General features: G+C 43.5%; 1 protein-coding gene across 1 annotated transcript; it reads left to right on the forward strand.

Annotated features, from left to right (window-relative positions):
• Positions 1-116: 116 nt before the first annotated feature.
• Positions 117-11,668, forward strand: TSFM (Ts translation elongation factor, mitochondrial). Its single transcript, XM_028110966.2, has 6 exons — positions 117-220; positions 508-681; positions 1,300-1,428; positions 2,589-2,711; positions 8,946-9,033; positions 11,093-11,668. The coding sequence occupies exons 1-6, from the start codon at positions 164-166 to the stop codon at positions 11,497-11,499; spliced, it is 978 nt and encodes a 325-aa protein (XP_027966767.1). The 5' UTR covers positions 117-163; the 3' UTR covers positions 11,500-11,668.
• Positions 11,669-12,248: the final 580 nt, after the last annotated feature.

Raw genomic sequence — 12,248 nt, forward strand, 5'->3', positions numbered from 1 at the left:
CCGAAAGCGAAGTAGAAGCAGCGAGTGTGCCCACCCCGGCCAGCAGGTGGCGCCGTCCTCGCTTGGCGCGTTGCGGTTGGAGAGGTTTGGCCCTGCCGCCGCGCCGTAGGCCTGTGGCCTCACTGGTGCGCCGGCGGCGACAGTGTACTCTGGGGCCAGAGAGATGTCGCTGCTGCGGTCGTTGCGCCTCTACCTGGCCGCGTGGGCCGGGAGCTGCCCGGTGAGGGTTCTGGGTCCTCCCCCCGCCGTTCCGCCTTCACTTGCAGATCTGTGCACTCGGAACGGTGCCTTCCCTTCCTCCGTCCCCCGTTCGACGCCATCCCACCCTTCCCCGCTCCTTTTCTCTGCGTGGTGCAACCCCCCCCCCCCGCCCCCCGCCGTTGGCTGCCTTCTCCCAGCCTCGGAGACCCAGTGTCTCCTAAGGTGGCCTCCCTGTCGACGTGCTCTGCAGCCCCCGGAGCTCCTGGCTGCTTCCTGCTTCTCATCCCTTTCTTCTTACCTCTGCAGGCGGGACCCCTTCTGCTTCAGGCGCCTCAGCCGTGGCACACATTTCACACTGGGCCCCGGCTCTCTTCCTCGGCCTCCAGCAAGGAGCTTCTCATGAAGCTACGGCGAAAAACAGGCTACTCCTTTGTAAACTGCAAGAAAGCTCTGGAGACTTGTGGCGGGGATCTCAAACAGGTGTGGGGGAGGAGGGCGAGGGGAGCAGGGCGGGGTACTAGGGCTCGACCTCAGTCTCTCAGGGAGGTGCTGCTGGGGCGCAGTAAATTAGACCTGCTGCGCAGGGACCCATAACTGCAGAACTGCAAATAGGATTCTGACTTAAGTGACAATCTCACCCTTTGACTGTGTTTTGACTCCGGAAGCCGTTAACTCAGGATCCCATGGTTAACAAACTTTATTCCAGGCACCACATGCTGTTTCCTGCTGCTTGGAGCCCAAAGGGCTTGTGTGGGCTTTGGGAGTTAGACAGACCAGGACTCAAAACTGTGGTGCCCTCACTCTAACCCTGTGATCTTGGATACCTTAATCTTTCAGAGTTGCATTGTTCTGGTCCGTATAATAAAAATACTACTGTCTGCTCCATAGGGTTGTTGTGAAGATTAAATTTATCCAAAGCACCAGGCACAATGCCTGATTTTTGGCATTCAGTGGTAGGCTGCCAGTAATCGATAGATTGCTTTAGTTTCCATTATAGGACTGAAGAGCAGAAAGATTTAGGGAACCTGAACATATTTTAGAGCTCCGTTCAGTTCTAAATTCTATGACTTTGTCATCTGCCCTATTTTTAATTTATAGGCAGAGAGCTGGCTCCACAAACAGGCCCAGAAGGAAGGCTGGAGCAGAGCTGCCAAACTCCATGGCAGGAAGACTAAAGAAGGTCTGATTGGGCTGCTTCAGGATGGAAACACAACTGTGTTAGTAGAGGTGAGTTGTTGGAATTCTAGATGACCAGGAACAGCTGCCCCTTGGGTGGAAAGCTTTTTGGTAGACCCTTTGCACCCTTCAAGAAGAGGTGTTTGAGAACCACAAAAGGTTGTTAGAATTGAACTGGTGAGACCACAGTTACTGTAAGTTCACTTATGTATAGAAATACACAGGTGTGTTGACGATTAAATGTCTAGAAGTCAAAAAGATTACAGATATCCCCCCCTTTTCGAAAGTTCCAGTTATACACTTTGCTTTTACAAAAGGTCCTTTGTACCTGTTTTTGTTTTTTGTTAACCAAAAGAAATTCAAAGAGTACTTTCACTTTTATGAAAAAAGGCAAATAGCATTCAGTGTTGGTTTTGTACTGAGTCCTTATAGAGGCAGGGGGCACCCCAGCAGTAAGAGTTGCCCCGCCAGACTACCCCCCTGCCCCCCACAAACTACACTCAGCATCAAGCCGCCATAGCTTTGAACTTTGTGAGCATCTGTGCTCTAGGTCTTATTTTGTGCATCCATGTCCATATGAATTAATGGTAATTGATTTTTTGCTTTATGCCATTTTGGCTTACAAAAGGTTTCATAGGAACACTACTTTCAGATAGTGGGGCAAACCTGTACTTCTAAATGTGAGTCCTGTAGCCTTATACCTTGCCACTGATTGTTTCCTGGAACAGTTACATTTTAAAGCTAGGAGTTACATTAATTAGTTGATGGATAGCATATAGCTGTTTTAGAGGAGGTTTAGGGGCCTCAACTGGTGAAGAATCAGGTGTGGATTAGTTTAGAGTGAGAAAAGGAGATAAGCATACTGATAGCAAAAGTGGTTTGGTGTTGGAGGAGGCTGGAGAATGAGGTGATGATGGCCTGCAGCCACAGGCAAGTGGTGAAGTGTAGTGAGTCCTTTGGGGACATTATGGAACCATCTTTTGAACATGCGGGTCATTGCTAACTCATTGGCAGAGCAGGAATCACTGCATTCAGTTTCTGGCCTCTAACTAGGAGAGGGATTGAAGCCTTAAAATTCTAGGGTCACTTATTTCTGTTTTGTTGACTCTGCAGCCTGTTTTGCAGTCCCTTGGTTTAGTCTTCAATTTTAAGGCACTTTTGCAGACTGTCTGTAAATAGCTTATACAACAATATCAATTTGTTCCTACCAGGTAAACTGTGAGACAGATTTTGTTTCCAGAAATTTAAAATTTCAGCAGTTGGTCCAGCAAGTTGCCCTGGGGACCCTGTTGCATTGTCAGAACCTAAAGGATCAACTCTCCACATACAGTAAAGTGAGTTTTGGGATTGTCTGTCAATATGCTGGATTTACACACACACCCCTTTCTTAGGGTCTTTGCTGTTCCGTTTTTTTCAGACATTCTCATGTCTCACTCCCTTACTTCATGTCCCTGTGTAAATGTTACCTCTTTGGAGAGGAGTATCCTTCCTGTTGCTCTATCCCTTTATTTTGCTTCATTGAAAAATTTTTGTTATAATATTCTATATCTATTATGTTTTTACTTATTTGTATGTTGTTTGTCTTCCCCAATAGAATGTGAGCTTTGTGAGGCAGAGAATTTGTCTTTTCATCACTGTGTCTCTGGTGAAAGAGGAATGGGGCCAGCATTTGGTTGGGGCTCATAAAATCTGTTGAGTGAATGAATGAACGAATGGCACTGGGGTAGAGTCTATCAAATCACGTGAAACTTTTCTTTCAAGTTTTTTTTTTTTAATTTATTCATTTGATACAGAGAGATACAGAGAGAGAGCATGAGCAGGGAGAGAGGCAGAGGGAGAGGGAGAAGCAGACTCCCTGCTGAGCTGGGAGCCTGATGTGGGACTTGATCCCAGGACCCGGGGATCATGACCTGAGTGGAAGGCAGACGCTTAGCTATCTGAGCCACCCAGGTGCCCCATTTTTTTTTTTTTTTAAAGACCTGTCCATTCTAGAGAGCGAGACTGTGCACCCGAGTTCGGGGGAGGGGCGAGGGAGAGAATCCCAAGCACACTCCCTGCCAAGGGTGGAGCCCCATGCAGGGCTCCAGACTCCCTGGGGTGGAGGCACCTCGGTGCGGGCCTCGATCCTTTCTTGACAAGACCTGAGCTGAGGGCGCCTGGGTGGCTCAGTTGTTTAAGAAACTGCCTTTGGCTCAGGTCATGATCCTGGAGTCCTGGGATCGAGTCCTGCATCGGGCTCCCTGCTCGGCGGGGAGTCTGCTTCTCCCTCTGACCCTCGCCCCTCTCATGCTCTCTCTCTCATTCTCTCTCTCTCTCAAATAAATAAATAAAATCTTTAAAAAAAAAAAAAAAGACCTGAGCTGAAATCAAGAGCTGGAAACTTACCGACTGAGCCACCTGGGCACCCCAATCAGGTGAAGCTTTGTATTCAGAAATCTAGAATGGCCTGAGGGAAGGATTTCTTTCTTTTCTTTCTTTCTTTCTTTTTTTTTTTTTTAAGGAAAGGATTTGTAAATACAGATACTGGAGAAGGCACAGTTTAGGAGAATAAGCATATTCTTGTCCATAGGAGGACCAGGATGGAATTTATATCAGTCTGCCTTTGATTGATCCTTATTATCAAGGCAAAAACGAAACAACTACTAACAGTAGTTTTGTGTGTGTGTGTGTGTGTTTAGTACTACTTTCTTCTCCTACTTATCTTTCTTTTGAGATCTTGTGGTAAATATTAATTATTACTGGCCATTAAATAGTCATTATATGGAAAACCATGTGGAGATTATATTTTAGAATTGTATTGAGTAGATGAACAACTTGAACTAGAAGTTCTAATCTTTTTCCTTCCTTCCTTCCTTCCTTTTTCTTTCCTCCCAACATGGGGCTCAAACTCACAACCCCAGGATTAAGAGTCACATGCTCTACCAACTGAGCCCGCCAGACACACCGAGAAGTTTTTTTTTAATTTTAAATTTTAATTTAATTTAATTTTTTTATTATGTTCAATTAGCCAACATATAGACACCTAGAAGTTCTAATCTTCACTTTGCTAGTAACTCTATTTGTAACCCTGAGCCATTCACATACTTTACTCTTTCATTATCTGTAAAAGAAATTTTGGTTCATTTTAGCTTCATTTATTTTTTTTCTCTTTTGGTCTTTAATTTTTTTTAACTTTTATTTTGAAAAAAATTCAAACTTAAAGAAAAGTTGCCAGTGTTCTGCAGTAAGCTACATTGTACTTTCATCTAGATTCACCATTTGTTAACATTTTGACACATTTGCTTTATTACTTTTTATACTCATTGTCATCATCACTATTTTATTTTATTTTACTTTATTTTTAAGTAACCTCTATACCCAACGTGGGGCTGGAACTCACAACACCAAGATCAAGAGTTGCATGCTCAACCAACTGAGCCAGCTAGGTGTCTCATCACTATTTAAAAAAAATTTTTGCAAATATGTTGCAGACATCAGGACCCTTATTCCCTTGAATAGGTTGTCTCCTAAAAATTACATTCTCCTGTGTAACCACAGTATAGTAATCACATTCAAGAATTTTAACACTTACATAATATTTTTATTTTTATAATATATGATATATATTCATATTTTGCCAGCTAGCACTTTTTCTTCTGATCCAGGATCCAGTCCAGTATCATGTGTTGCAATTAGTTGTCATGTATGTTTAGTGTCCTTTCTTTCTCAGCCTTTCTGTCTTTCATTACATTGACCTTTTTTTTAAGATTTTATTTTTATTTATTTTTATTTTTATTTATTTTATTTTATTTTTTATTTTTTATTTATTTATTTTTAAAGATTTTATTTATTTATTTGACACAGAGAGAGAGAGAGAGAGGGAGAGAGCACGAGCAGGGGGAACGGCAGGCAGAGGGAGAAGCAGGCTTCTTCCTGCATGAGCAGGGAGCCCGATGTGGGGCTCGATCCCAGGACTCTGGGATCATGGCCTGAGCTGAAGGCAGCGGTTTTAACCAACTGAGCCACCCAGGCGCCCCTATTTTATTTTTTTTTTTAAAGAATTTATTTATTTGAGAGAGAGAATGAGAGAGAGCACGAGAGGGAAGAGGATCAGAGGGAGAAGCAGACTCCCTGCTGAGCAGGGAGCCCGATGTGAGACTCGATCCTGGGACTCCAGGATCATGACTTGAGCTGAAGGCAGTCGCTTAACCAACTGAACCACCCAGGCGCCCTTATTTATTTATTTTTAAAAGATTTTATTTATTTATTTGACAGAGAGTGAGGGGGAGAGAGCAAGAGAGCACAAGCAGGGGGAGCTGCCCAGGGAGAAGGAGAAGCAGACTCCCTGCTGAGCAGGGAGACATTCAACCGGTGCCCCACCGGAGACAGCCACCCAGGTGCCCCAAGATTTTATTTTTAAATAATCTCCATACCCAAGGTGGGGCTTGAACCTACAGACCCGAGATCAAGAGTTACATACTCTTCTGACTCAGCCAGTCAGGTGCCCCGCATTGACATTTTTGAAGAGTAGAAAACAGTATTGTAGACTGTCCTTTAATTTGGGTTTGTCTGATGTTTCTTCATAGAGTATGGGTTTTTAGTATGAATATTAAATTATCTTGTATTTTTCTCAGAATATCACATCAGGAGGCATGTAATGATCGTTGGTCCCATTATTGATGATGTTTTTTTTATTTTTTTTTAAGATTTTATTTATTTATTTGAGAGAGGAAGCATGAGAGAGAGCACACAAACAGGGAGAGGGGCAGAGGAAGAGGGAGAAGCAGACTCCTCACTGAGCAGGGTGCCCAACTTGGGGCTCAATCCCAGGACCCCGGGATCATGACCTGAGCCATAGGCAGACACTTAACCAACTGAGCCACCCAGGTGCCCCTGATGATGTTAATTTTTTGAAAATTTTATCTTTTTATTTTTTTAAAGATTTTATTTCTTTATTCATGAGAGACAGAGAAAGAGAGAGAAGCAGAGGGAGAAGCAGGCTCCCAAGGAGCAGGGAGCCCGATGCGGGACTCGATCCCAGGACCCTGGGATCATGACCTGAGCCGAAGGCAGATGCTTAACCATCTGAGTCACCCAGGCACCCTATCTTTTTATTTTAGAGAGAGGGAGAGTGAGAACGAGCTTGTGCCTAAGGGGAGGGGCAGAGGAAGAAGGAGAGAGAGAATCTCAAGCAGACTCTGCACTGAGCGTGGAGCCCAACCTGGGGCTCAGTCCCACAACCCTGGGATCGTGACCTGAGCTGGAATCGAGTCGGATGCTCAACCGACGAGTCACCCTCTCGTCCCTGTTGATGTTAGTTTTGGTCTCTTCTTGGTTAGGGTAGTATCTTTCAGGTTTCTCCACTGTGAAGTTATTCTGTTCCTCTTTGTAATTAACACGTAATCTGTATGGGAGATTCTTTGAGACTGTGTAAGTGTCCAGTTCCCCAAAAAACTTTTACCTGAAAGTATTAGCATCCATTGATGGCTCTTGTCAGGATCAGATATTACTATGAGAGTTGCATAATGGTTACTTTTCTAACTCTTATGATTTCTTTTACGTGTGTTTTATTAGTTGGCATTCCACTGTAAGAGACTTCTCTTTTCTTTATGTTTAGTACTTAGTACTGACATTGACTCATGGATTCTTATTTTATACAGTAAATTATAACTCATTTTATAATCCATTATTCAGTTTGATGTTCAAATTATTCCTGGATTTGACCAGTGTAAGCTGGCTTTGTTGACCTTTTGCAGTGTATTGATTATTTTTGAGTATTTCCTTACTTTTTGGCATAACAAGATATTCTGGGCCTATGTCATACTTTCTTTGCCCCACCCGTGGAATCAGCCACTTCTCCAAGGAGTCCTGATCATTTTTAATGGGGGAATAGTTTTTAGAAACCAAGATGTGGACATTAGGTATGCTTATTTCTACTGAGATGTCATTGGTGCTCTGCTCTTTCAGCAGACAGATGCAGGAAGTGTGTGTGTGTGTGTTTCAGTTCTAATCAGGCATCCCAGGTTCTTCCTTTCCTTCCCCAGTTCTATATATGTATCTTCCTTCTCCCACAGCTAGTACACTGGCTCTTAGCAACTCCAGTGTTTACTTATTTTCTCATTGTTCTAATACACACTAAATTGTTTTAGTGACTATACCCGGCAACTGCAAATAACAAACCTATTAAGGAGTTCAAGATTTCTTTGACGTTCTTTTTGTCTTTACATTGAAGTTATATGGCCAAAGGACTGTATTGAAAGTTACTGGATTAGTTTTTCCCCCCCTTCTGTGAAGTTACATTATTCATTTGAAATTCAGTTAGTGTCTTATGTTTCTGTGTAGTTAATTTTGGTTTTACCCCCAAATTCTTGTTAATCTAATTTTGTTTTTGAATATGTAAAACATAAACAGGATTCTGAAAGTTAAAGCTGTAAATACACACACACACCCCCCCACCCACACACCTCACTCCTTCTCTCCCTTCTACCTTATTCTTGTCTACTCCTGTAGATAACCAGTTTCGTTGGTTTGGGGTATCCTTTAAGTCTTTTTTTGCAAAAATAGCCTACTTATATAAATGCTTCTTTCTTACACAAATGATAGTATAATATACATGTACTCTTTTTTTTTTTTTTTTTTAAGATTTATTATTAGAGAGTGTGCGTGTGCAGGGGGAAGGGGCAAAGGGAGAAGGAGAGAGAGAATCCCCGGCAGACTCCCCGCTGAGTGTGGAGCCCGATGCAGTTGCCCCTATATATCTACTCTTTTAATTTGTTTTTTTTTACACGTAATAATATAACCTGGAAATACTCTGTAGCAGCTCATACAGATCTTTCTTTTGTGTTCTTTCTTTTTCCCAGCTGCATAGTTTTCCATTATGTGGCTATGCCATGGTTTATTCAACCAGTTTTTTAGCTTTAACGTTTTATGATTGTTTGAAAATACTGTTCCTGATTTCTTGGAAACTACAGTTTAAGAAGTTAGGCCATGCAGGAGTGGGGAGGGATGAGAGGGATGGGGTGGCTGGGTGATGGACATTGGTGTGTATTGTGTAAGACTGATGAATCACAGATCTGTACCCCTGAAACAAATAATACATTATATGTTAATAATTAAAAAAAAAAAAAAGAAGTTAGGCCAGAGGATGGGATTGAGATGGAATTGGGTGTGGTGCAGTGATAGAATAAAATACTTATAAAAATGGAACTGTTATCAATTTATAACATCTTTGGCTTAATGAAAATATTCCTTTAGGGGCGCCTTGGTGGCTCATTGGGTTAGGTGTCTGACTCTTGGTTTCAGCTCAGGTCGTGGTGTCGAGGTCCTGGGATCGAGCCCCGTGTTGGGTTCTGCGTTCAGTGGGGAGTCTGCTTGAAAGTCTCTTCTTCTCCCTTTGCCCCTCCCTTGTGCAGGCACGCTCGCTCTTGTGCGCTCTCTCTCTCAAATAAATAAATCTTTTAAAAAACCCAAAAACATTCATTTATACTTAGTTGTCTTAAATCATTTTTTGAGAAACACACGATTTTTGCCTAGTCTCTTGGTAATTTAAGTAGGACAGAACTGATTTGTTCGTTTTTTTGTGCACTTAGGGCTTCTTGAATTCCTCTGAACTCTCTGAACTTCCGGCTGGGCCCGAGAGAGAGGGCTGTCTCAAGGATCAGCTAGCCTTAGCAATTGGTGAGTATTTGTAAGGATTGTGGGAACTGGAAATTATGAACTGGACCTCCTGTTATCTTTGATATTCCTCCACACCTAGATCAGGAATTGCAAGCTCATGTGCCCACAAGGGTCAGATAATATGAATGTGAGAAGTGGGTTCTGTTGTGCATTCGACATTAGTGAGCAGTAGGCTCCCTGAGAAGTCCACACTGCTGAAGGAAACTGTTACCAAGCTCTAGCGAGTTGTTACCTTGGGGTCCCAGCGTTGTCAGAATTTTTAAATTCCTTCAAAAGAATTTAGCTTTGTGTGTAAAAATTTCAGTTTTTAGATGTTTGCAGCTAATTAAAATCATTTTCTGCACTCTGCAGGCTGACCAAACAAAGCATGTCTTTAGGCAGGGATGGCCTTTGACTTCTTCCAGTTGACTACCTCTCTGTACACGGTGGGAGACATACTACATCCAAAGTCATCTCATCGTCTTTACAAAGGGATCCAGGAATATTTGGGGGCATCATGTGTAGGAATTTGATCTCTTTTTTAGAAAAAGCTGATCCTGAATTTGTGAAGGTTTATTCTTTCAGAACCACTGGCCACAGGAACCACATCTGGATCATCGTGCCAGAACTAGTGGGAGTTTTGCTTTCTTCCCACATGTCCTTGATGGAAGGAGGGGAGTAGGGCTGGGTTGGAGCTTGCTGGGAATTTACTGCTCATCTGACATTTCCAGTCAAGGCATCAGTTCTGCTTTTAACAGGTTATCTTGAAATATCTATGATGTTTTAGTGAGTCATGGCCGAGAAACCAGGCAGACAGCTGTGAATGGGACTTATTGAGAAATTCTGGAAGAACTGGGTGTTTCAGCCTTGTCAATTTCTGAGAATTAACTATTGTTCAGATGCTTTGAGTTGTTTTAAGATTTCTTTTGATTTCTCCCCCATTAAGACTTTTAGATATAAACTACGGCTAATGCAGGGATATTTACCTAGATCCCTTTTGGGGTCTCCTAACCCCTTTCCTACCTTTTGGCTTATTTGGAATTATGTTAGAGAGGGTAGCATCCTGAGGAGACAGGGAAACCTGGAATTATTTTTGATTATTAACCTCTGTGGGCAGTTGGGTAGCTCAGTGGGTTAAGTGTCTGCCTTCAGCTCAGGTCATGATCCCAGGGTGCTGGGATCGAGCCCTGGGTCGGGCTCCCTGCTCAGTGGGGAGCCTGCTTCTCCCTCTACCCCTCCCCCTCCTCTTGCTCCCACTCCCTCTCACTCTTCAATAAGTAGATCTTTAAAAAAAAAACTGAAAATTTTTATTTTTGATGAGAGGAAGTTGAAACTATCTGATGGTATGGGGTTTGGGGTTTTCTGGGGCTTTTAGTTGTGGACTTTTTCCTGCTACAATGGATGAGGAAGAGTTGTCTGTGTCAGTTATGGTGATTTTCGGGAAGGATGGTAATTTCAGGGGAAGAAAACACTTAATTGCTTTGGAGTGAGATGTGGGTTTTACTTCCAGCTCTGGCATGTATTAGCTGTGTGAGCTTGGGGGAGGGTAGCTTGAGCTTTCTAAGCCTAAATTTAACACAGTAATGATAACCAGCATTGGAGTGCTGCTTTGTGCTAGATAATGTAATTAAGTGCGTTTACATGTTACTTTATTTACGTCTCCTTAGAACCCTGCTTTCAGGTTATTTTAAGTGGCATCATCTCCCTGTTGAGGAGGAAACTAAGGCTTGATAAATTTGTAATGGGCTTATGTCACTTGCCTAAGGTCATATAGCCAGTAAAGGGCAGGACTGAGACCTGACTCCAGGGTCTGTGTGACACACCATAGCCTATGTTTTTAAATACCAGTGTGGCACATTGTTGGTGTTCCATAAAGATATTCTTTATTTCTCCCACCCCTACCCTCTCCTTCCATATACGTTTTCCTCTTTAAACGGCAAATGGTATCTCTCCATCTTACAGCATATTCACAGTGTAAATGCAGAGGACTGTCTTCGACTCAGCCACTTCTATGCATATCTTGGTACTGCCACAGGCATCATATTCTGGAAGCATGTTACTTGTTTTTGCTTTTTTATAGGGAAACTGGGAGAAAACATGACTCTTAAACGAGCTGCATGGGTGAAGGTGCCGGCTGGGTTCTACGTTGGCTCTTACGTCCATGGAGCGATGCACAGCCCGTCGCTCCACAACCTGGTGCTGGGGAAGTACGGGGCCCTGGTCATCTGCGAGACATCTGAACGCAAAGCAGGCCTGGAGGACCTGGGTCGCCGCCTTGGGCAGCATGTGGTGGGCATGGCCCCTCTCTCTGTTGGCTCTTTGGATGATGAGCCTGGTGGGGAGGCGGAAACCAAGATGCTGTCCCAGCCATACTTGCTGGATCCCTCCATCACATTGGGACAGTATGTGCAGCCTCAAGGGGTGTCTGTCGTAGACTTTGTGCGGTTTGAATGTGGGGAAGGCGAAGAGGCAGCAGAAGCTGAATAGGTGCCAGAGACTTGGCCCCAGAAGAAACGTTTCTTCTCAGCTCTGGACATCATTACGAAAAGTTGTTTCCTAAGCCTCTTTAAACCCAGAAGTTGTTTTTCATTGGCGTTTATAAAGAAATGATAGACTCGGTGGGTAAAGTTATGAAATAAAATTGCTATATAATGAAGAGTAGAATCTTTTCCTTGTTTCTGTAATGCTGGGTTTAGCTTTTTTGTGCCTGACTTGTCAAGTTGTCGAAAACAGCAGGTGGGCCTTCTTGAAGGGGCCGAGTATCCGGGAGGACAGGCGTAAGCAGTTGGGCTGCTACTTCCTTCAACCGAGATCGATCATGGTAGCCCTAAAATGTCGAACTCCGTTGATCTTAGTGCTTCTGTGACCCTGCACCCTTGTTCTGCCTTCACTTTGTGATGCCTTGGATGGTGCTCCTATCCTGGACCGTTACATTACTTCTGCCACATGGATTCCTTGGGAGTTGTTGACTCCAACTTCAAGCTGTCTGGAAAATGTGGTTCATTTGTTGCTGTCTGTGGCATGCACACTGGTTCTGGCCTCGTTACTGAAATTAATAACACATGGCCCTGTTTCTCTTTTGGATAATGGGGTAGAGATGGGTGGGGACTGAGGTTTCCCGGACAGCTGTAAGGCAGATTTTGGCATTCTTGTGCCAGCAACAGGACTTAGAATGGTCCAGTTATCCAGAGAAATCACTCAGCCATACTTGCTGTATCCCTCCATCATGTTGGGAC

This window comes from Eumetopias jubatus, unplaced genomic scaffold, assembly GCF_037043125.1.
Source record: "Eumetopias jubatus isolate StellerSeaLion01/CBP00866 unplaced genomic scaffold, mEumJub1_p1.0 scaffold_8, whole genome shotgun sequence".
In the NCBI taxonomy this organism is placed as follows: domain Eukaryota; kingdom Metazoa; phylum Chordata; class Mammalia; order Carnivora; family Otariidae; genus Eumetopias; species Eumetopias jubatus.